This window comes from Elgaria multicarinata, chromosome 9 (assembly GCF_023053635.1).
Source record: "Elgaria multicarinata webbii isolate HBS135686 ecotype San Diego chromosome 9, rElgMul1.1.pri, whole genome shotgun sequence".
NCBI classification, from domain to species: Eukaryota; Metazoa; Chordata; class Lepidosauria; order Squamata; family Anguidae; genus Elgaria; species Elgaria multicarinata.
The window spans coordinates 80,649,441-80,674,935 of NC_086179.1; the positions used below are offsets into that span (position 1 = coordinate 80,649,441).

Below are 25,495 nucleotides of genomic sequence, written 5' to 3' on the forward strand. Positions count from 1 at the left end.
TTAAGAGGCTTAACTTTGTTTTCAAACTGAAGTCTCTTTATAAGGCAGTGTGCTACTTATTGGAAAGGAAGGGTGTTTTCTCGCTGTCTTTTGGCTGCTCACAGCTGGCAGTTGTTAAGTGGATTAGGTGTTGGCACAGGGGGACCTGGGTTCAAATCTCTACTTTGCATGTAGCTCTCTAGATAGCATTTAGCAAAGGGGTAGGCAACCTGATGTCCTCCAGATATTTTGGAGTACAGCTCACATCAGCCCCAGCCAACATGGTTAATAAAGTTTATGGGAGTTAAAATCTAAAACATCTAGAGGGCACAAGGTTGCCTACTCCATTAGCAAGTTCCTGCTCTTAGCCTAACGGATGTTACAGGATTGATATGAGGATGCAATGGCCACATTTAATTACCAAAATATTATGAACTTGCTGGTATATGCTGTCTGATCACTCCTGCTAGCAGAAGGAAAATGTGGGAGAGATCAAGTACCACACACCATCACATTCACAATTCTGTTTTTTTGTGCGTGACATCCAAACATAGCCAATAAGTTAACTCCATGCACCTCTCTCTAAGCCAGGCTAGGCAATCTGTGCCCCCCCACATGTTGGATTGCAACTCCCATCGTCCCTCACAATTAGCTGTGGTTGCTAGGACTGATGATAATTTCAGTCTTAACAACATCTGGAGGGCCACAAGTTGTCCACCTCTGCAATAAGCTCTCAAGGAAATAAAGTTTTAAAAGTATCATTTTGTATTGTTGCTTTTCTCCCCTGATTACCAAAAGGAATAAAGAAAACTAAGACTAGTTAATCCTGTTATTTTTTTGTAATGGTTGATATACAAAACTCTGATCAGTGGCAGATTATATTAAATCTTTCGGTCAAACGTATCTCTTCTATAGACATTTACTTATAGTAATACGTAGATGGAAGAGTAAACAATATTAATACATAGTAATTATGTGGCACTTTCCCTAAGACAGAGGAGGGCAACCTCCAGCCTGCAGGTGTATTCCAGCTACACTAGGGCCCAATCCTGCCCATAGTGGAGCATCCTCTGTGGCCCCTGCCTTCCCTAAGCACTGCCTGTTCAGAGGAATCTCTGATCAGGGATAACAAAGGGATTCCCCTTTGTGCCACTCATCCTCAGATTGCAGATAAGCTAGGTATTCCCCTGCACTACTTGGCTAGGGCTTGCAAGAACTCAATTGTGCAAGCCCTGGCCAAGTCTCTTCCTGCACCACTTGTGCTCCAATTAGGATGTGAGTGATGTGGGAAGAAGCAGCCCGAATCAACCTGCTCCTGCAAGCCTCGGCTGAGTCCCTTTCTCTGTGCGGCCCTAGGATAAATTGTGCTGTGTGGGAGAAGTGCTTTTTGCAGGGCCACTCAGAGGGATTATGGGGCCTGATGCAGGTGTGATCTTGGGGGCCCTGCTGCTCCCCCCTACAAGGACCCATGCATATGTGTGCAAAGCTGGGGTCTGCATGCAAGAATTATTGCATGCATGGACTGCATGTGAGAATTCTTGCCCACACCTGCCTTGGGATCAAGCAGAATTATATATGTGCTTCAGTTTTTCTTACATGGGAATATGAATTGGGTAGTGTTTCTCCTGAGTATCTCCTCCAAATTCCAAACCGCTTCTGGTGAAACTTCTTTCTGCTTCCTGGGACTCAGTCTCACAGATCAGGCTGCCTGCTCTGCCACAGAATCCCTCCTGTCTTATCCTGGTTGTGCTTTTTATACTGTATTTTGTATTTGTGTTTTTAGACTGTTGGTTGTTTTATTATGGTTTTAATTTTTGTGAACCGCCCAGAGAGCTTTGGCTATTGGGCAGTATAAAAATCTAATAAATAAAATAAATAAAAAATAAAGCCTTCCCTGTTTCCTCTCTCCTTACAAGCAACTCTGTATTTGGGGATGCTTGGCCTTGTCCAATCATTAGCTGGCCTGACATAAAGATTTTACCTTACCCTGATAGGTTTAGCTGGGCTGCAGGTTCAGCTAATAAGCAGGCCCCTCCCTTCGTAAGCTTCAAATGAGCATATATCCTGTTTCATGCACATCTATATAAAATGTTTATTTCATCATGACTGGGGAGAGGTCCCATTGTGTCGCAATTACATGTTGAGATTCAGTGTCATCTTACCCTCTAACATACCATTTCCCCTTTTTATGAAAACTTTAAACAAAATATCCAGGATTCTGGTGAGGAATGTGGCAGTGCCAGGGCAGGGGCCAATGGTAGGCACAGGAGCTGAGGCAAGGGGCCCTTACTTTGTGCCGGCCTGGAGGAAATTGTATGTCCCCCTCGCCCCAGCCAGCCCTGTAGCTTTGCAGTGCTACCAAGTAGCATGGCTTGTGTGTTGCAAATGATATCAAAGTGAAAATCGAAAAAGAAATATACTTCAAAGCTAATTGAAGGAATATTATTTTTCTTTAGTAAAAGGGTGAAAGATTTATATGTTCTGAAGAGAAAACAGAGTATAGGAACATCATTTTTCAAATTAGTACCCAAACAACCTGGAGAACCTTGGCAAGTCTCTATACAGAATGGTCTTTTTAGCATAAAAATATTCCGTAGCCTATAGTAATTACTGCAGTACCATTGCATTAGGCAAAAACTGTGAGGGAATTACTGTGCAGTTCTCCTCACCTGTCTGAAGTAACAGATGTTCTGCTACATTGATTAATATGATCTGTGGCATAGTTGGAGGAGTTACCTTTATCTGCAAGCTTGTGTAATTAAACATAATATCCATGCAAACCCTTTAGGAGAATAACATGTCGTTTAGTTCACAGTACGGAAATTGATGTCAGCAGACTTCTGCTGCATTTAATTTTGCCAGATAGACTTCTGAAGCCTACAGTATTGATGTATTCAACATGAGTGCTAGGAGTACAGATTGTTTTTAAATGCAAGCTTAATTTTTTTTAGCAATAGGGATGATTTTGATCCTGGCAATAAATTCCAGGATAAGCTTTTTTTTTTAATGGCTGGGGAATAAATCTATAAACTAAACTGTGCCTTCAGGAAACATTAGGAGACTTGTTGGTCGAGTTGGGCATTTATCTTGAAGTTAGAAGTGGATGTCATTGTTGCTCAGATGGTATTCTGTTTGGAAACACTTGGCCTGTTTTGCTTTTATCAATTTTGTTTAAAAGTATCAGTGCCTACAATATACATATGTCTGGAAGGTTATTTCAGAGCATGTTCACAGGTAGTATGATATCTTCAGAATAAATTGGTTTATTTTCCACTTTGGTTTTGCTTGATTTGAGGGGATGGTTTGTTTCCTTGTTGAGAATGCTAGTCTTGCCTCAAAAGCTAAAGTGGCTCCTTGGATTTGTTGAAATTAGCAGATATACATGTATTTGTCTTAAAATGGTTAAACACTTCTCAGAGAATAAGAACATCAGAAGTGCCCTGATGCTGGATCAGACCCAGGGTCCATCTAGTCCAGCCCTCTGTTCACACAGTGGCCAACCAGCCGTCGGCCAGGGATGAACAAGCAGGACATGGTGCAACAGCACCCTCCCAGCAACTGGTGCGCACAGGCTTATTGCCTCGAATACTGGAGATAGCACACAGCCATCAGGGCTACTAGCCATTGATAGCCTTTGCCTCCAGGAATTTATCCAACCCCTTTTTGAAGCCATCCAGATGGTGCAAGAATAACCTTACTGAAGTAGAACTTTTGTTAAGGGGTCTGTAGGTCAGTTGCTTAGAAATAAGTTACTTTGAAAGCTGTGGTTGTTAGGCCATTGTACACAATATCAGATTGGGGGACAATCCCATGCATATTTATGCAGAAAAAAGTCCTACACCACCTATGAAGTTATAACTCAGTTTGTATTGTTGCTAGAGCCCAACAAGCTTATTTTGTTATATTTATACTTTGCTTTTCAGCCAAGGTTGGCTTTCAAAACAGCATACAATTAGAAGCTGTCATGATGATGTGCTTGGAAACTATTGATGCACACCATTTTAAAGGCTTTCTGTCATGAAGTCTTAAGAGTTTGCTACTCAAACTGTCCAGTCATGTCCAATCCCCTACTTGTAATGTCTTGGGAGTTTCAATGCTGGCTTCAGGCCATTTGTGCTTTTGAACCCTACTCCCTAGTATTTGGTGGATTATAAAATCAAATGGATAAGCTGCCCTGGGGGATCTCAGTTGCTGCATTTTTAGCGAGTCCCTTCATTCTTTCGCTTTTCATCTAGCAGAAAACTTGATGAGTCAAAGTTCTGTAAATCGTTTGACTGAGGAAAGGCCAAGATGCACTTATTACAAAAAACATAAACACTAACATATATATAATTTTTTTGTCTAGCATCAGCATTTTAGCTTTCCATCCCTTTTCATCTATGGACACACATCCAGTGGGAAGACTTACGTGATGCAAACTCTTCTGAAAACGTTAGAGGTAAAAAGAACAATGGATTTGAACTATATAACAGAAAACATTTAAGTTTTTTTAGATGTGTTTGTTGGGGAGAAACAACCTTCAAAGCAATTAGTTTAGTTTGTCTTTGCTGTTTCCTCAAGAATGGTTAACAGTCAGGATGGGGACCAATGTGATAAGATTGTCCTCAAAACATTTTGTCAGGCCTTAGCTGTTCTGAAAAAGGATCCAAAGGATCAAATTCAGTACTGGAATAGATACATTTAACTTCTGATCTCAGTTAGATACCTGTTAACTTCTGCCAACTAGTTGTAATCAGTAAAAGAGTTTCCTGAGACCTTTGGGCCTAACAGCTTTGCAAATGGGCTTGCAGACTTGTTGCTTTGTAAATTGATCTGGATTGTTGAGACAGTTTTATTATAAGAAATGTGCATGAATAATATCCTTTCTATGCAAATTCTTGTAATGGCATAAATAAAAGCAAGGCTGAATTCTCTTTCTTTATAGCTACCTCATGTGTTTGTGAATTGTATTGAGTGTTTTACTTCAAGACTGTTGCTAGAAGAAATTTTGAGACAGTTGCAGTGCCTTTCTACTAAGGAAGAAGATCCTCCTTGTGTATCCTGTGACACGTTCAATGACTTCATACGTTTGTTTAAGCAGACAACTATGACACCTGATTTACAGAATCAAACTGTATATGTTGTAAGTATATGAGTCCACTTCTGTTACTTTTAGTTAATGTGACTGGTATCTGCTGGAGCGAAGAGTTAGTCCTTGTATTACTTTTTGTACTATAAAACCTCCATGAGGTAATCTTAATCATGTTGGTTTCATAAAATGAATATTTTATATTAATGTATCTTCATATAGTGAGGAGTGATTATATGTCGGGAAATACATTGAAAATTAGGGTTTGCTCTGGTTCAGTGAACGCAAGCTGTCAGCTTCTGAGGGTGTAGTGAAATTAACCATGCAAAACTGCTGAGGAAAAATAACATGCTGATGTCACAGATTAATGAAGAACTAAGCCCTAATGTCAAATTACTTCCCCTCAGTCTTGTGTTTTGCTTTCTGAAAACCCTCCCTCCCTGGTTCAGCCATCTTATACAGCACTGAGGAGCACCTTGTGAGGTGAGAAGACTGCAATGAATGTGGCTATCTTGTGGATGAACGATTCACCTAAAAGAGCATGAATGTGATGTATGCCAGATCATGGCTAGGGACCCACCTACTCTGAAGCCTATGCGGCAGGGTCTTGCTATGTACTGTGTTATCTGTACAGCACCATGTACATTGATGGTGCTATATAAATAAATAATAATAATAATAATAATAATGAATGTTTGGCTGTACCTTTTCAGACAATCAGCATGCTGAGAAGTATATCAGGTGCCAACAGCTGACTGTTTCAGCCCGCTCAGGTAGCCCCAGATGTATAGAATTGAGGCAGCGTGTTGGCTAATGGCAGCTCGTCTTCTTCTTTTCCCCTTTCAGTAGGGGTTCCGCAAGGCTCGGTGCTTGGTCCGTTGTTGTTTTCTTTATATATGTTGCCCTTGGGTAATCTTATTCAATCTCATGGCCTCCAATATCATCTGTATGCCGATGATACACAATTATATCTTTCATCTCTGGATCTTTCTCCTGATGTTCACAATCGTATCTCGGCATGTCTTTCAGATATCTCAGCTTGGTTGCTTCATCGTCGTTTGAAACTTAATATGGCAAAGACTGAATTGCTTGTTTTTCCTCCTAAACCTTCTCCTCATCTCTCATTCTCTCTTACTGTCAATGATGTTACGCTTACTCCAGTCAAGGAAGCTCGTAGTCTTGGCTTTATATTTGATTCCTCGCTCTCCTTTATTCCTCATATTGAGGCAGTAGCTAAATCCTGTCGTTTTTTTCCTGTATAATATTGCCAGGATTCGATCATTTTTGTCTGTCTCTTCTGCCAAGGCTCTTGTTCATGCATTGGTTATTTCTCGGTTGGACTACTGCAACCTTCTTCTCACTGGCCTTCCTTCTTCTCACATCAGTCCGTTGGTTTCTGTTCACCACTCTGCTGCTAAGATCATCTTCTTGGCTCGCCGCTCTGACCATGTTACTCCACTGCTGAAATCTCTTCATTGGCTTCCAATTCACTTCAGAATCCAATATAAACTTCTCCTGTTGACCTACAAAGCTTTTCACTGTCTAGCTCCTTCCTATGTCTCCTCTCTCATCTCACACTATTGCCCCGCTCATGCTCTTCGCTCCTCTGATGCCATGTTTCTCACCTGCCCAAGGGTCTCTACTTCCCCTGCTCGGCTTCTTCCATTTTCTTCCGCTGCCCCTTATGCCTGGAACGCTCTTCCAGAACATTTGAGAACTACAAGCTCAACCGCAGCTTTTAAAGCTCAGCTAAAAACTTTTCTTTTTCCTAAAGCTTTTAAAACTTGATTTTGTTCTGACTTTATACTGTTAGTTTTACCCTACCCAGTGCCTGTTTACCCTACCCTGTGCCTGTTTGCATTTTCTTCCCCTCCTTATTGTTTTATTATGATTTTATTAGAATGTAAGCCTATGCAGCAGGGTCTTGCTATTTACTGTTTTACTCTGTACAGCACCATGTACATTGATGGTGCTTTATGAATAAATAAATAAATAAATAAATAATAATAGCTCCTCAAAGGCATTATTTAAATAATTCATTTTTATATGCCTCTGTTCCACAAGCTCAGGCTCATTCAGTGATATTGGTGGGCCAATTAGGAAAACCAAAAACAAAAATGGATGTGTTGCTGTTATTTATTTGATTTATTACATTTCTGTATCTCCCAGTAGCTGAAACTCTCTGGGTGCTTCACAACAGGTAAAACCATAAAATACAGCAACATGATCAAACCAAATATAACATTTTTAAACCTTTAAAACTTCAGTATAAAACCAAAGGAAAAACCAGCAGTAGTGTAAAGATCTAAAAATGCAATAACAGATTTTAAAACAACAAAAAGTGAAGGATTAAAAAGCCTGGTTGAATAAATAAGTCTTCACCTGGCACATGAAAAGACCACAATGTAGCTGCCAGGTGAGCCTTTCTGGGGAAGGCACTCCACAATTGGAGTGCCGCCACTGAAAAGGCCCTCTCCTTGGTAGCTACCCACCTCACTTCATTTGGCAGGGGCACCCAGATGAGAACCTATGAAGATGAGCTTAGGGTTTGGGCAGGAGTTCATTTTATTGCCTGTAGGGATATGTTCCAGCCAAAGTTTATCATTTTAAAATCCCATTGGTTTCAGTGGCAAAGAAGCACTCTTTCCCTCTTGTTGAATTAAATTGAAATTAAAAAGGATGTGTTAGGCTTTGAAAAGTAGGGCACAACCCAACCTTTCTTACATATTGCAGAAGTCATGCTCTGGGGCAGGGGTAATCAGCCTCGTACCCACCAAGGTGTTGGGGGGGATTTGTGTGTGTGTGAGAAAGAGAATTTATGAGTGATGAGCCAAAGTGAAAGAGAATATATTATTATTATTATTATTATTATTTATTTATTCATTTATTTATTGCATTTTTATACCGCCCAGTAGCCGAAGCTCTCTATAGGGATGATGATGATTATAAGGGTGGTGGTGGATGTGTTTGCTGGTGGAAAGGTGGGGTGGAGAGAAAAATTGGCTTCTATAAAATAGATTACTGCTGGCACTGAAAACTGGGCTTAAAGGAGTTGCTTTGTGCATTGAAGCTCAGGCCCCACTTCCACCTTGTGCTAGTCTTTTGGGCAGGTTGCTTGTCCTTTGTGAGTAGCCATACTTACCCATGGCAGCAATTTTCTGGTGGTACATAAGACAATCTCTCAAAAAGGTATCCTACCCCTGCTCTAGGGCACACACTCATTCGTTGAGACCTGTCAAACCTTTCCATTGCCCTGTGTGAACTAGAAATGCAGCCTCAAACACACCCAGAACTTTCCTGCAGCTGTATGTTGCAGTGAAAGATCCATGATTGTGAGCAAGCAGTCTTTCAGGGAAGCTTGTTGTCAGGTACAATTCTTCAACAAGGCCGGAGGCCTTGTTGATCATAGGTAGGTTTATTAGGAATAGTTGTGGAATGTCTGCAAGTGGGTCTCCATGAGAGTAGCTTGCTCATTGCCTATCTTGGCCTTGAAGCTGCTAGTTCTCTGGAAACTGATACAGTCTTTTACAAAGGTGGGGGCCCACTTGTTGAAGGAGTCACTCAGATGGTAGTCTCATCTTGGTGGGCTGAACAGTGTCGCCCTAGGCATAGTTTACAGGTCAGAAACCCTGTCTGTCAAGTGGCATTGAACAAATGTTTATAAGCTGGAGCAAAAGCTGAAGAGCTTTTGCTAGGTTCATCTTTCAACGCAAGGCCTGAAATCCCTCCTGTTTGGATCCATTTCTATTTGGGACTTTGAAAGCACTCAGCACGTGGACTCTCTTCTATTTGGACTTTGGATTTCTAAGGACTGTGCCATGAAAAGTAGTGTGAAGCTTTTCATAGACTTGAACTTGCATTTGCTGTGGATTGTTTGTGTGGCCAGCTCAGCGTTCGGCAGGCTGGGTTTGACTGTGCGTGATCTTTCTCTGCCAGACTCAGGTGGCAGGCAGTTGCCGGTGCTAAGCAGAAAGCATGGGACTCCTGTGCCTCAGGTGTTACCCTTCCCGTGATCTTGTGGATATGGGCCATGTCCCTTGAGTTACCAACATGTGGCTGTGTTTGGAGAAGCTCCCTTGGGATGGTTTGCTAAATCTTTGAAGACACACCCCTCCCCGTGTGATTGCCTGAAGGCTTATATCAGGAACGGAGCCTAAAGCTTTCTGACTATCCTTCAGCTTTAAGTGTTTTTGGAGTGTGTAACCATTAAGCTTTTTACTGTGGGATTTCCTCAATAAAAAGAAGTCTCACTGATGTGTCTCGTGTCCGTTTGCCAGCACATGTGAATGCCAGAGGGAACGGGCATGCACATGACACTTGTCCACCATTACTGATTTTTGGAATGAGCAATCTCAGATAAACTTTCAAGGAATCCCAGCGTTCCCCAGAGGATATTTTAAAAATCACTGATTTAATAAGTTTCTGACCATATAAAGGTGAACCAGGATAATGGCGTATTGATGTATATATATATTGCCCAGTTGGGGGAGCAAGCATAATCTGTAAGTACCTAATAGCTAGGTTGCCTATTATAACTGTTATTGGAAGGGATTGTAGAACAGAGCAATTAAATGCAGCAGCTAAGAATGAGTAATGCAAATAGGAAGGTTTAGGTAGGCTAGCATAAAGCTTGCATTTTGGGGAAGGGAATTAGCTCCTTTGAATAAAAAAGCTGTTAAATTTTATGCATCTTACAATCCAGGGGCAAGTTTTAAAACTGGGTTTTTGCTCTGAAAGCTATAAGCGTGCTTGAATAAATAATGTAGTGTGTAGGGATAACTAGAGCAATGAAAAATTAATTGGGCAACATAATTCTTCATAGGCCATGAAGAGTAGATGGAGGAGGAAGGGAACATAGCTGAAAGATCATTGTAATACTTCATATGGCAAATAGTTAATGTGAGAACATCAGTTAATGGATTCGCAGGGGGAATAGATTGAATTCCTTTCAAGAGAAAGATCTCATTCTGAACCTCCAAGTAAAACTGAAAAAGTAATATCACACTGAAAATGTGATGGTAATTTTGAGTGACTTGTAATTTTCCTCTTTTCTTCCTTTGGGTGCACCCTTCAATAACCTACAAACACCTTGCTCATCGTAGGGTCCAACAAAGTAATTTAACTACATGTTGAAAGACATTCAAATCTCAAAGATGAGTGACTACAATGATGCATTAAGTGCAGACTTTGAGATGTACATCATGGGTTTGTCATAATATTTTGTAACGGTAATCCTATGCATGCTTCCATGAGCATAGGTCCCACTGATTTCTACCCAGCCCATATATGATTGAGCTGTGTAGCTCAGTAGTAGGACACATGTGTTGCTATCAAAAAGTTACAGGTTCAGTCCCAGGTATCTCAAGTTAAAATGATCAGCTAGGCGCTCTGCTTGAGACCTTGGGGAACTGTCTCCAGAGTAGATGATAGGAGGCTGGATGGGAAAGTAGTCTGACTGGGTAAAGTTGGCTTCCTATGTTCCTAAGGCTCTGACCTAGAGTTGGTCTCTGGTTTTGGGAGAAGGAGTGTGCTTTTCCCCTCCTATGCAAGTTCTCTCTGACCCTCTTCCTCAGTGACACGTGATTATTGTCAAACCATGTTGAAGTCGAGCTGGATTTACTCCTAAACTCATTTGAGAAAGTGCTTTTAATCAGAGCAGGGATAAGGACTGAACCTACAGTCCTGTCCTGATGTCTAAACCCCAGGTTCAGTAGATCTAAACTGGTTCTAGGAAAGATTTTTCGCTAAAAAATTGTTATGAAAGGGGCATTCCTGGAGAATGCCCCACAGGTAGGTAACTTCTTCCCAGTACAGATTTGCCAAGGTCTCAAGCCTATACATCTTTAGAAACATTGTAAGGCATAACTGTTTGCACTAGTCTTGGCTGAAGGTCTTCACAGGAGTTTGGTGGATCAGGTGGTGTAGCCCTCAAAAGCACACTGTGCCTTGCACTTTGTAGGTAAAATCAGTCATATTTGCACAGCATAGGATGTCATGGTTATGACACAGTTGAAGATGGAGGTAGCCATCTGGTCATGTTGTAAAGGATACATTTCAGTTTGTGCAACCTGAGGATGTGGACAAGGTACTTGGAAGTTTATGACACTATGACCTGGTTCAGACAACACGCTAAACCATGCCGCTTAACCACAAAATGGTTAAGGGAACACATGCATTCTCTTAACCATTTTGTGGTTAAGCAGCATGGTTTAGCGTGTTGTCTGTACCAGGCCACTCATTAGCTGTTATCTTGGTCCTTGCTTATCATGTTTTTTTTTAAAAAAAGGTCCAGGGGTTTGGACTTGGACTTCCAGACATAGTGAATGCCTCCTGGAGGGAGGATGTCATAGCCTCCCTTAAAAAGGCCATAGTGCAAACCTTGCTAAAGATTTCAAGTTTAGACTCCGTTACTTTGGATAACTTCCATCCAGTCTCTAACATTCCCTTTTTAGACGTGTTGGAGAGAGTGGTAGCCTCTCAACTCCAGGTGGTTTTTGAGGAAACTGATTATTTAAATCATTTCAATTTAGGTTTGGCTTTCAAGATTGAAATTGCTTGTGCTGCTGTCCTGGATGATATATGCAGGGGACTGGATGGTGGGAGTAGAACCCACTTGGTTCTGCTGGACCTCTCAGCAGCATTTGACCATGGCCTGTTCCAGCCAATGGCCTTTAGCTTGTTGGGTGCCTCAGGTCATTCCATCTTAACTCTACATGCTCTTTGGGCATGTGCTTTACATGGGGCTGCCTTTGAAGACTGTTTGGAAACTTCTGTTGGTGAGACTGTCTGGATGTAATGGGAGCCAGAAAATCCGGATATTTAACACCCATTTTGCACCAATTGCTTTGGCTAATAGGACATTTCTGGGCCCAATTCAAAATGTTGGTTTTAACCTTTGAAACTCTAAATGGTTTGTGACTGCCATCACCCATATGGTCCTGCCTATACACTCAGATCTGCTTCAGAGTCCATGTTCATATACATGCTGGTAGAATGCAAGAACCATGCAACTAGTTCCATGCTTGCCAAGGATGCCTTTGAGTATCTGTCTCAAGCAACAGTCCCCTATTTCCCATGGACAACCATCTGTCAGGTATGCTTTAAGGTGGATTCCTGCATTGAGCAGGGGGTTGGACTTCATGGCCTTATAGGTCCCTTCCAACTCTACAATTCTGTGATTCTATGGCAAATCATTGTTAAAACTCAGGATTGTTTCAGAGACAGTTCATGATATGCCATGGAAGCTTGTTGTTCAAAGAGAACATGTCAAAACAGCCTACCGGGTATGCCCAAACTCTTATTTATTTAAGATGAAATGAATGATCTTATTTATTATCCATCTTATTGATTGATTGATTTAATAGGAAAAATGAAAATGCAACAGAATTCCAGTTGAAGCATCAAAATATTAAACATGTGTTGTGGGTTTCTAGAACATTACTGCTCTGTTACAGAGGGGGAAACAGTTGACTTAATTGGTTTTAGAGACAATGTTTGCAGTTTACATTAATAATGCTACTTACTGTAATGTTTGAAGATACTTGAAAATAGCTAATAAAGTCCAGGGCAGGGCATTAAATGCCGCAGAACGATCAATTCTATTGGGTAAATTGTTGCTAAATCTGAAGAATTAAGTGTTAAATTAGAGCGTTTCATTCTGCTCTGCATGAAAACAGACAAGATTGTGGGAGAAATCAATTTATGTGAATTAACCTGTGTCTTATGGATTTATTATGGGGCGGTTTAAATGGAGATTGATGGAAGAACTTGCGTTCTGGTAGCACAAGCTGGCAAAACTAATTTATTCTATTTCGTTTCATTGGTAAATAACGTAAAATATTTCAGCCTCAATTAATTCAGGGAAAATTAAGATAAATGGATCGTCTTTTACTGTGGCTTCTAAATGTTTCTCTTAATCCAAGCACAGGTACTGAACAATCATGATTAATCATGAGGCTCAAAATGATTCATTCCCCCCAGTGAAAGATGGTGCCAATAAAACTTTGTGTTTATGCCTACGTTGAGAACAATGTGTCCTTCATGTTTCTTCTCTTGTGTGTTTAGAATTGTAATTCACCAGTTAAGTTACCTTAACATATAAGAGCTAGCATAATGATAATCAGCCACAAATCACGGAATCCGTGCTTCAGTTCTATCTTTTTCATTGAACCGGTCCTTGTGGCCTTAGCTAAGCTGTTCAGTAATATTCCTTCTCTCTTCTCCCCACAATCCTCGCTCTATTTTAGGGGGATAAAAATACTGACTTACAGTGCAGAATTGTTGAAAGGATTACTGAGATGATATATGTAAAGTGCTATATAAATCTTTGTTAATATTCTGTGTTCAGTTGGAACTATCACATTTTTTTTACTTTGAAGAGGGATCCCATTTTATAATAGAAGTGTCTATATAGATTCTATAAAGATTCTATAAAGTAGAATCCCCCCTTTAAAAAACACACATTAGCTTCACTATAATGCTATTTATTGCATAATAGAGACCTTTGGTGAAACATATTCAGAATACACATGCACACAGAAGGTTTAGAAAGTAAAATAGAAGATTAAAACATTGGAGGGGCCTGACATTGAAACCTCCAACGAAAAGCCCAACAGGGTGGAAAATTGGTGGTGGGGAGGGAAGAGAGGAGGACTGGAAATTCTACTACCCCTTCCCTCACCAGGGGCATTATATATAGGGCGACCATATGAAAAGGAGGATGGGGCTCCTGTATCTTTAACAGTTGCATAGAAAAGGGAATTTCAGCAGGTGTCGTTTGTATATATGGGGAACCTGGTGAAATTCCCTCTTCATCACAACAGTTAAAGCTGCAGGAGCTATACTAGAGTGAACAGATTTAAAAGCGGGCAGGGCACCTGCAGCTTTAACTGTTGTGATGAAGAGGAAATTTCACGAGGTTCTCCATATATACAAATGACACCTGCTGAAATTCCCTTTTCAATACAACTGTTAAAGATACACGAGCCCTGTCCTCCTTTTCATATGGTCACCCTAAATATATATAAAGCACATTCCCTCCCAGCTGCAAGATTCACATAGATCAATATCTAGGTCAGGCGCATGTCTGGGGGCCAGGAACATGTCTCCTGGAACATCACCTGGCCTGCCCCCAGCATACCTCCTTTGCTCCCATTCCATTGTCAGAGTTCTAATGAGAATCTTGAGGTCATCGGGGAACCTGACTAATCCAATGGTCCCTGGGATACCCTCCCAGGAATCATAGGATTGCAGCCTAAGCAATAAACTGGTAGAATTTCCTGTTTAATTCTAGTTCAAAATAATAGGGGTTGTGATTACCTTTTAATGTATGAATTAAGTGGCATGTAAGCTTTTGTCATCACTATTATTATTATTATATTTATTTGTATCCTGCCTTTTGCCCAATACTTAAACAGAACTCTTCCTCAAACTTGCCAAAGAATGATTGATTTTGTAGCAATGTGTATTATAAAACTTGTAGAAAATACTAATATTTTAGTTACTGGCTCTGAATTAACTGAGTTAGTTGTACTTTTAAACCAATTATGCCTTATTACAGAAAACAAAATGAAGTCAATCTACCTCAGAGTAGCTCTGTTTGACTTAATAATGAATTGCGATGTCCTGGTGTTGATGAAATATGTTCCAAGTGTGGAAATAGAGACCATTTTAAATTGCTTATGAATTTCTGTTGTGTAATGAAATTCTCTTCTGTTTAAAGGTTTTGGATAATGCAGAGCAGCTAAGGGAAATCGAAGCAAACATCCTGCCAGGTTTCCTTAGACTACAAGAGCTGGTAAGTAAATTGGCCAAGTTACGCTATCCAGTTTCTTCATTATAGTAGTGCTTATGAAATAAATCTCGGATCTGTACTGAATTGGTTTAATGAGCCAATTTCTGTAGTGCAAAATGGAAGGTCCAGGAAACCCTACTCCGACTTTTTAAAAAGTTGTTTTTTGGCGGACTTCAAATTGATAAAGCGACATTAGTGTCAGCAAGTTTGGTCTGGTCATTTCTGCTTGTGTTTGCCTTTAGTAGTGAATTTGTAATAGCTGCTTATCTAGCCCAGCTTTGTGAACAAGTTTACAAAAATGTCTAGGCCACAAACTGTTCCATCTTCCAGTGCAAGTTGATTTGTGGCACATCAACAGGCTGAAAGGGGGAGAGGGGAAAGAACCATTCATTTGAAGCTGTTCTGGTTGTTCCATAGCTGCATCTTCTACCTTAGATACTGCTGTCAAGATGGATGCCATTTTTTTCTAACGGTCTTCTCCCCACTCTCCAAGTAGATATCTCAGGATTTTTTCTGAGGTTTCTTGTGGAACTGATCTCTACTTTCTCTGTAATGTTCTTTTCATTTTGGATAAGATCATGTTGACGCTGACCACAGTTTGTATTGCAATAGTATGGGAATTGCCTTATACTGAATCAGATCATTAATTCATCATGCCTAGTATTGTCAACACTGACTTGCAACAGCTCTCCAGGGTTTTCCCAGGCTCAGCTGGAGACGCAAGGGTTTGAACCCGGGTTCTTCTGCATGCAAAGCATGTGCAGTAACACTGAAGGAATGTCTTGGATGAGGGAAGTTTGCATGCCCCAAGATTGAGGGAACCTGGTTCCATTAGTTCATTAAGATATGAAAAGAATCTTAACAGGTATCCATTATTAGTCTAGCTTAAGTCCCATTCATTTCAGAGGGCCTACTCTAAGTAGGGCTAACGTTGGATATGACCCACTGTTTCCACAGCTGGGGTTAGTACAGAATAACAGCGCCACTATTCTCTGGGAGGTGTCAAGATGGTTTTTGATGGCATTTGATCTTGGGGTTGGATGAAGTGGATAAAGTTTATTCAGAATGCAAATCCACATGGTGTGTTAAGAGGAAGCAGGAACCAATATAAATGGGTGAGGAAGAGCAGAGTTGTGTGAATGTTGGTAGTCAGGCAAGAGTCCAGAAGTACAATAAATTTAGTTTCTGTTTTGTTATTTAGAGCAAAGGAAATGATTTAAATGGAGCAAGTGGAGTAACAGTCAGTGAAGACAGTGTATTATTATTATTAGTTATTTTATTTCATTTCTGTACCACCCAGTAACTGAAGTTCTCTCAGTAGCTCTCAGCAATTCACGCACATACACACACAAATTACAACATTAAAACATAATGAAACGTTACAACATTATAATAAATCATGGTATAAATATGGTTGAACGTTAAAAAATAAATAACGAAAAACAATTTCTATACTAGACCTGTTGAAGACAGCTGACATAAGAGCCCCATCATATGCCATTAAATGCCTGGGGGGGTATTTGTCCATGAGTATTAACCATTGATAAGAGGGAATCTGCTTGAAAGCCCCTTTTACCTTGGTGCAACCCTGGACATGTTTGTACTTGGAAGTGACAAGTCATAATGACAAACCCTCCCTCCCCCCATCCTTGTTAAGAATTGGAGTTCATTTTTTAAGAGGACAGACAGAGATGTATGTTGGAGGCAAGGAACTGATCACTGTCTCTTTCCACCTTGGAATATATTGCCTCTGGCAGATGCTTTCCATTGCTTCATAAGGCTGGCCTTGCTTGTGTTTTCTTGGGCAGGGATGCTAGTTTGGGACCACTGTTCTTACCACTCCCCAGTGTATGCAGCTACTTGGGAAAGTGTGCTGTTCAGTTTTTGTAGATGTGCATTAATCTCGGCAGCAAACTGGAATTGAGAGTGGCTTTGTCATTTGCTTTGTCACTTTCATGTGTTTCCTTTGCTGTAATCTGATGAAACGGGGTGTAACAAATGTGAAACTTCGACTGCAGGGAGAAATGTGTTTTGCTCTGAATTGATGATAGCTTTTTCAGCAATTCAAGTGGATTAGAGAAGCATATTGCATGATTCTAATAACTTGGCAGTATGTAGAGGCCAAGGGGTGTTGTGAAAATAAACAAGATGCCCAAGCCTCCTATGGGGAGAATGATTAGAAATCAGCTTATTGCAAATCTCTTGATGCTGCCTTGGGGAAGGATGTCGCTGCAGCAGCCATTTTTGGGTGACTATGAACAATAAAAATAGGCAAAAGAGCCTGAAAAAGCTAATTGACCAGGATCTAGGGAATCATGAACACAAGTAGATCCCATTGCGTGCTGTGAAAAGTAAGATTTGAAAGCATAAGTTGTTTTCTTCCAACAATGGGGAATATCCTTCCTGCTTTCATGGTATTCTGCTGCTGGATTGGGGCAAGTGTCTTCAGATACTGGTAGGCAAGGTAAGCGTATGAAAGATATACCTATCATTGCTTTACTCTAACTCTTGCCATATCTCTGTAGAGTTCCCTGAGAGCAAGGGGGTATTTTGTATTAGCCTGTTGAGGAAATAGGGTGGTTAACTTCCAGCTTGGGGTGGGTTTCTGAGAGAGGCTGTACTCTGATCTAGACCTGGTTGGCCACTGTGTGAACAGAGCGCTGGACTAGATGGACCCTTGGTGTGATCCAGCATCAGGGCACTTCTTATGTTCTTACTTGAGCTTTATCTTGGAGATGAGTCTATCAAGATTTGTACAGGTGTTTGCAAGATGCATTCTCCCACAAGGTGTTGCCTTCATACCCTGGTAGCCTTATGCAGGGTAGGCAACCAAGTATCCTTCCGATGCTTTCGACTCCCAAAAGATCCATAAGAACACAATTAAAAACACAACGTTAAAAGAAATAGCAACCAACTAATTAAAACTCCATTAAGCGACAGAGCAGCTTACACACCAAAGGACTGCCTGAATAAAAATGATTTTGCCTGCTGGTAGAAAGACAACAGAGAGGAGTCCAACCTAGCCTCTCTTGGCAGGAAGTTCCAGAGCTTGGGAGCAACCACTGAGAAGGCCCTCTCTTGTGTCTTTGCCAGATGCATCTCTGATGGAGCAGGACTGAGAGAAGGGTCTCTCCTGAGGATCTTAAAAGCAAGGCAGGCTCATATGAGAGATTGTGATCTTTCAAGGAGCCCAGTCATAACCAGCACTTAGAATTGTGTCTGGAAACAGACTGGTAGCCAATGAAAATGTTGTAGCAAGGGAATCACGGGCTCCCTGTAATTGGCCCCAATTAACAGTATGACTGCAGCATTCTGGATTGGCTCAAGCTTCCAAACACTTTTCAAAGGCAGCCCCATAAAGAGCATATTACAGTAGCCCAGTGGTCTCCAACCTTTTTGGGTCAGTAGGCACATTTGAAATGTTGAGTGAGTATCATCATCCAAACATGCATGTGCGCGCGTGCACACACACAATCGATCACACACAATAACAAAAACACCTCCCTTGCCACCCCCAGATCCTCAGGCTGCTCTTCACATCTCTTCTAGCTCCACAGGACATTTCCTAACGCCCACCATTTTTCTTCTCTAAAAATACCTCTGGGACGCACATAAGATGCTGCTGGAGACCGGTGCTTCGCTTTGCAGCATGCCGGCCTCCTAGTCAGTTTTTTTATTTTTTATTTTTAAAATGTAGCAAAATAAAAGCAGGAGGAGCAGGGAGCTTGGTGGGTGCCAAGGGAGGTGTCCATGCACACAGTGGTGCCCACAGGTTCTACATTGGAGACTCCAGGTTTATTGTAACTGTATTTTAGCATTACATGTGCATTGGGCTGATTATGGCTAGAGCTAATCAAGTTTGTTTAAAATCACGACGTGCAAAATGCCCTTCAAAACATGGTTTCTGTGCTTTACTGTCAAAACACAACTCAGGGGCAACTTTATACTGCCCGCACAACTTCTAACAACAGATCGTCTAGGAATACACCAGTTTTACACTCATAGCCCCCAATGCAAATGTAACGTTGAATTATGATTACAGCAAACCATAGAAGAGGTGAGTGAGTGTGTGTAAATTCCGTTGCCGCATAAGAGGAAAGGAGGGCAGCCATGATTTGGAGTTTGATAACATTAGGTCTAAATTGAACCCATATTCACATTATGAAAGAAGCCGTAATGGCTGACCAAGTAATCAGCTCTATCCATTTATCCTCCTGAGGTTTTAATAATTTAAGTATCATGCTTTTTGAAACAAAAACAAATTGTTCTCCCTGGCAATTAAGATGTGTAACCCTATGTAGCCTTTCATAATGCAGAGGAATAAAAGAATCCGGATTTTTTAAATAAATAAATCTGCAAGTTTATTAGCAGCTTGATTAGGCTGCCTGAGGGCTCATGATTATGCAAATAATTTGCAATGAAATGCTGAATCAGATGAATTTATTTTAGTCTTTTAAACAAACTTGACAAGCTTTTCTGTGACTAAAAATGTAACGACAAGGTCATTTCTTTTCCCTCTTTCTCCAATAACCCACCTCCCCTCCAGACGGAGAGGAATGTGACCGTGGTTCTCCTGAGTGAAATTGTATGGGACCTTCTTCGTCCAAATACAGGATGCCTTGAGCCATTGCCTTTATATTTTCCAGACTACAGCATAGGTAACGTGCAGCATGTGCTGATGTTATTATTTGGTCTATCAGTGGCTATTGTCCATTATAGCTAAAATGTGTCTCTGTGAAGAAGGGCAGTAGACCTGAGGTGTTCAGATGCTGGGGGGACACGGGGGGGGGCATCTCCCACAATCCCCACTTGGGAGCTTACAGAAGCATCTGTCTGAGTACTGTTGCAAAGAGGATACTGGACTAGGCAGGTGTTGGTTTGATCCAAAAGTCAGTTCTTATGCTTCCTTTCTTCCTTTTGAAGAACGAACAGTAGCTTTAGTGTGTGTGTGTGTGTATGCTGCCCCTCCCCTTGCACTGCAATTCAGAAATCCTTGCTTGAAAGGATGAACTTGATTTTTAACAGAATCATAAAATCCAATTTTGTGGGTTTTGAAAAACTGCTTGTTGGAATATTCGTAAACACAGACACAAACGCACACAAATAGAATATTGCCAACATGTGTTTGTGCCAGTACCCTATTTGATATTACCGCTAACCCATTGCTCCATCAAATGCTATGGGCGTTGTACTAGAGGTCACTTATGCTAGTGCAATGTAATTTACATTAGTGGTAGTGTCAAATAGGATACTGCACGCACTGCAAATAACTGTGTACGTGAACATTCTCTCTCATAAAAAATACTCCTGAAGTAATTCACAGTACCCCAGTTTGTGGCCTTGTCACAGATTATTCAATTGAGATACTAGTAGAGATTAAAGTAAATGAAAAAGCATTTGCACAACAAACAGTACTGTAGAAAAATATTGCAGTATACCAAATAATACGTAAAGCAAGATGCGCAAATCTAAAGTTTTACGTAGCATAATGATTAGAACACATGTGCAGGGTGACAACTTATGATAGAAGAAATAAATGTTCCAATAGTACAGCTGGAAGTAATAAATCTATATTTGCAATGGCTGAGATCTAAAAAGCTACCTTAGACATGTAAAGCTACCTTTAGTTTAAAATCTAAATTAAATGGCAGATAAATGAACTACTAGCAATACAATCCCTTTATAAGTCTGCTCATTTCAATGGGGCTTACTCCCAGCTAAATGGGTATAGGATTACACTCTTAATTAGAAACTCGGGTCTGATGGGAAATGGGGGGCTTCTTCTTTCCAAAGTCTAGGCTTGAAAGAAGAATGGAGCAGAAGGGGAACCCAGTTGGTCAGATTAGAACTGCTGAATTAAAATATTTATAGGGCTGCTGAGATTATTATCCTAAAAGCATGTGAGTTACAGATTGACGATGAATTAAGGTTCAGGAATTTTTCTTTCTCATAGTTTGGATAAACACTATTGTGAATTTTTAAGTCATTGTGTTCGACATCTAAGGTCCTCCTCTGAGTGCCTACTCCAAGGTAAGCTCGGAGGATGGCAACAAGGGAGAGGGTCTTTTCAGTGGTGGCTCCCCAATTATGGAATGATCTCCCCAACGAGGCTCACCTGGCGCCAACATTGTTATCTTTTCGGCGCCAAGTCAAAACTTTTCTCTTCTCCCAGGCAGTTAACAACATGTGCTGAGTTTGTTTTTAACTGACCCCAGAATAATTGTTTTAAAAGGATATTGTTGTTTTTATGCTTTTGATGGTTTTAAGTTTTGTATATTTGTTTTTAATGTTCACTGTTTTTAACTTTTGTAAACTGCCCAGAGAGCTTCGGCTATGGGGCGGTATATAAATGTAATAAATAAATAAACAAACTAAACCTAAATGATCAACCACAGTAAATTTTTTAGGAGCAGGGCCCAGCTAGTTGTGACTTTAAATACATGTTCACCACTTTTGTGTGTTCCCCTCCCCCTTTAAAATAGCAGCTGTGGAGGGAGATCTGGAACAAGAGTGCAGTGCAGGTTAAGGGCAGGGAATTAATTCCCATCACCACTTTCCTACTGTTTGGGGCAAATTGCTTTGGGAGTACAGGGGTAGGGGATGGTTAACCTCTTTCCCCTCTGCTGCAGTCCAGTTGAGCACCTGCTTTTTTATTGTCATTATTACTTATTTTTCCATTTACAAAATATATTGAAAATCAATTCATTCAGTTAATTCAGTGAATACAGTTTTAAATAATCAACAAAGAAAAAAAGTCAGGCTTATTATACACATTTCATTGTTTATTTTACAGTATTCCCAATAAATCATATGGTTGCACCTTATCCTGCACTTTGTTATTCTAAAACACAAGGATAGTCCATTTCCCAATAAAACTCCTATTTCCCTGTCTACCACCTTTAATTCTGATAATATTTGTAAATTCTATCATGCAAATATTTCCCAAACACTCAAGATCCATTCTCTCAAAGCAGGAGGTTTTGTTGTTGTTGTTGTCGCTTTCCATTTATAGCTAATCATGATTCTGTCATCCATTAAGAAATGAATATTCATTTCCAAATCCTCCTGATGAACCCCAGACTTCACATTAGCAAATAAAATAACAGCTGTTATATTATATATGGTCATTTCCATAATATTTCCCAAAAGCGCTCCCATCCTAGTATGGCCCACGGAGACTATCCATCTGGCCCATGGAGGCTGGGGCTTCCTCTGTGGGATCCTTCTCCTTCCCAAGGTCTACAACATTTTAAACACATCAGTCAACTGATATCCAGTGTGGAAATAAGCACAATATTAAAAGGACTTGAGAAATTAAAAGGTTTTTTTCCCCTGGTACTAAAATGAAAGTAGAGATGGCAGCATTGATTGAGGCTGAGAACAACTCTGTTGCTTTTCCATATACCTTGCAGAGAGTAAAGGGATATGGTAGACATTTTGTATGAAGCAAACTATTTCTGTGTGAACAACAAAAGAAGTAACTCTTAACTTTAATCATGAACTAGAAGGGGCCAAATCAGTTCATCCTGGAGTCCCAATCTGGCCCTCCAGGGTTTCCAAGTTGGCCCCTTCCTCTGTCCCCACCACTGATAGTTTGGTGATATCCTGGCTGTTGTGCACTGCAGATCCCCCCCCCCCCCAATTCTAAAAGGTTGAAATGCTTCTCCTAAAGCTTAGTTATTGTCATAGCTTTTGTACATTACAATATGCTGGTATTTTTTGTATTTTTGACGCCAGCCCTTTTGCCTTTGAGCTCACCCATCAGTAGAATGCAGTCCTCAGGTTGAATGAGCTTCCTTGCCCCTGACCTAGTTACTGGACTGTGGGCCTTTGCAGAGGAGAGCTCAGAGCTGAGGGCCTTCCCTGCGCCCCGTTACTTGCTGATACTAATGTACTTTCAGCTGCTGGAAGCTATAGGTATGTGATACTCTTTCACATGGGATATGGTGGCATACTTGGAACTACTCCTGGATTTTCCAGAGCTAGTTAGAAGGTAGTGAATGCGAAACTGCCAGCAAGGAATAACCGACTCTATCACAAACCCTATGGTCGTTGCTCACTAGCTAGTATTCTAATTCTCTGTTTTGTTTTTAACCCACAAGCAATGCAATGAGTCATTCATCAGTTTTAAAGAAAAATCACGCTGCTTTTTATTTAAACAGGACATCTACAGAAGATTCTGTCCCATGATCATCCTCCGGAGTATTCCTTTGATTTTTATGCTGCATATATAAATATTCTGCTCGGTGTCTTCTATCCTGTCTGCAGGGACCTGAAGGAGCTACGACATCTGGTGAGGGAATCTCTTAACTCCTTTTCGGAATAAGTGTGGAGGTCATAGTTTTGCTGCTGGCTTTGGAATTCACAAAATGTCCTATACTGGCATATAATGGAACTGTTCCTTAGTATGTAACCAGATGTAGATTGTTAAAGCTACAGAATAGGGGGCAAAGCCCAAAGGGCTTGTGCATGCCCAGTAGAACTTTACCTTCTTTTTGTAGAACAGCACCACCGCCCCTCCCTAGCCGTATCAAAAAACCAGTGCCAGCTTTTGAAGCTGGTTCCCAACCCCTGTTTAATGGTAGCCCCTACTTAATGCAAGTGGAGCCTTAATGCTGGGGAGGGAAATTCATGCAGAGGGGAGTGAGCATGGAAGCTTGCAGGCAACTTCCAATCTCTTAACCATGGTTAAGAGATCCTCACCAGGCCAGAGGTGAGGATCTTTTGACCGCATATCATGTACAAATGTAATTCTTACAATGGAGGCTATTTTAAATGTGTGTTTTCAAAGCCCCAAATCACTGGGCTCATACTGATAACTGAAAGGTGGATTAACTTCCTATCACTCCACGGCTCTCATTGCTTACTTTGAGGTTCTCTAACAAGAGAAAGGGATGATTTATACCTCTTAAAATTTGTCTGCCCGTCTAGGACTGTGAAGTAAGCAGGTGACAGTAAACTGCCTGTTTGTCCATGCCAGTCACGATTGATTTCAATTTTCCCAGCTCTCTTGAACTGACCATCCATCTATCGATCCATCCCTTTCACTTTTTATTCTCCATGTAATTGTGAACAGGCTTTTTTTTTTTCAAGGTTGGAGAGCTGGGATAGCTCTTATAGGGAAAATAGTGGCATCTTTTTATAACAGAACAGGATGACCCAAGGGCTGGGTTCGCACAATAATGGAGGGAAAATAAATCACCGTGGATTATTTCTCCTCCCCATACATGCTGCTTAATTAGCATAATTACACTTGCTAGGTGTCGATTGTCATGATGTTCAAACCCAGTGATGGTGGGCTGGGTTAGTTTACAAACCACCCAGAAACCCTAGAATATGCACAGGTATAGAAAATAAGCCGCAATGGCTTATTTCCCCTCCAGGATTGTACGAACCTGCCCTTGGTGAAGTCTGCATCCTTTCAGTTGCCAGGGACATGAGAATTTCAAACTTGGAATGATACTAATACATATCTCTCTCTCTGCTCGTAGGCTGCACTCAATTTTTCTAAATATTGTGAGCCCGTGCTCCAAGGAGAGGGTGAGTGTTCTACTTTCTATGAGTAAATAGTGGATTGTAGTCCTCTTTACAAAGTAAAGAGCATATCCTGGTCTGAGTCAATATGCATTTCTCATCAGCCTGACGCAAATGTAATGCTGCCCAGTTGCCTAACTGTGATTAGCAAACCAGGAGCAGCATTTGGGCTAATACATTCTTCTTCCACCCCCCTCATCCCTCCACCTCATTCACATGGAATTCATTTTTGCAGTTTACTGTTTATTAGTATTATGTCTTATCTCCCCAACCACAGTTTGCAACCACAATTAAAAGTGGGTTTGCATAGGCAATTAGAACAATGGAATAAAAAGTGGATTAAAGAAAATAGAGTTTGTAGAGAAATGACAAAGTTTGAGGAGTTAATAGTTAAAAAGGAAAAATGTAAAGGAGGAAGTTTAGTCTTAAAAGGGTTAATGAGCGAAATATATAAAATATTGTTAGAAAAGGGGCTAATGGATAGCTCAGGAAAAACGGTATGGGAGATAGATTTGAAAGTACAGATAGGGCGACAGAGCTGGGAGGGACTGGGGAAACAAAGAGTGTTGAGAAGTATGTCAGTGAGAGTAAAAGAGAATTATTTTAAAATTTTATGGAGGCGGTACCTAACCCCGATTAGATTGAATAAGATAAATAATCAGCATTCAGCAAATTGTTGGAGAGGTTGTGGGGAAAAAGGAACGTATTTACATATGTGGTGGGAATGCAAATATGTACAAAGATTATGGAAGAAGGTGTTTTTTGAAATTGAAGAAATAGTGGGAATGAAAATAGAACAAACAGCAAAAAATGCATTACTGTCACTATTTGAAGATTTAAAATGTGGAAAAGAAATTAAAGAATTGATATCAAGTTTGCTGACTGCAGCACGATTGATGGTAGCTAGGAACTGGAAGATTCAGGGGGAATATTCTATTGAAGAATGGTATAAAGAAGTTTGGGATATAGCTATTAATGATAAATTGACTTGTGATATTAAGTGGAGGAAAGGTATAACGAAAATAAATGAGTTTGAAGGAATTTGGAAACAGTTCCTAATATTTGTGTTTTCTAAGGGAAGTGGGAAACCGCCAGCGGAAGAAAGTATGAGATTTTGGAAG

At 40.6% G+C, this 25,495-nt stretch overlaps 1 protein-coding gene across 3 annotated transcripts in view; it reads left to right on the forward strand.

Moving 5' to 3' along the window:
* The window catches only part of ORC5 (origin recognition complex subunit 5), an 89,408-nt gene that overhangs the window by 2,664 nt on the left and 61,249 nt on the right, over window positions 1–25,495 (forward strand). For all 3 annotated transcript variants that reach the window (XM_063134183.1, XM_063134186.1, XM_063134185.1), the window contains exons 3-8: window positions 4,325–4,417; window positions 4,904–5,101; window positions 14,769–14,843; window positions 19,387–19,498; window positions 23,003–23,133; window positions 24,332–24,380. In XM_063134183.1, the coding sequence (XP_062990253.1) occupies window positions 4,325–4,417; window positions 4,904–5,101; window positions 14,769–14,843; window positions 19,387–19,498; window positions 23,003–23,133; window positions 24,332–24,380 (658 nt within the window). The remainder of the gene's footprint in view (window positions 1–4,324; window positions 4,418–4,903; window positions 5,102–14,768; window positions 14,844–19,386; window positions 19,499–23,002; window positions 23,134–24,331; window positions 24,381–25,495) is intronic.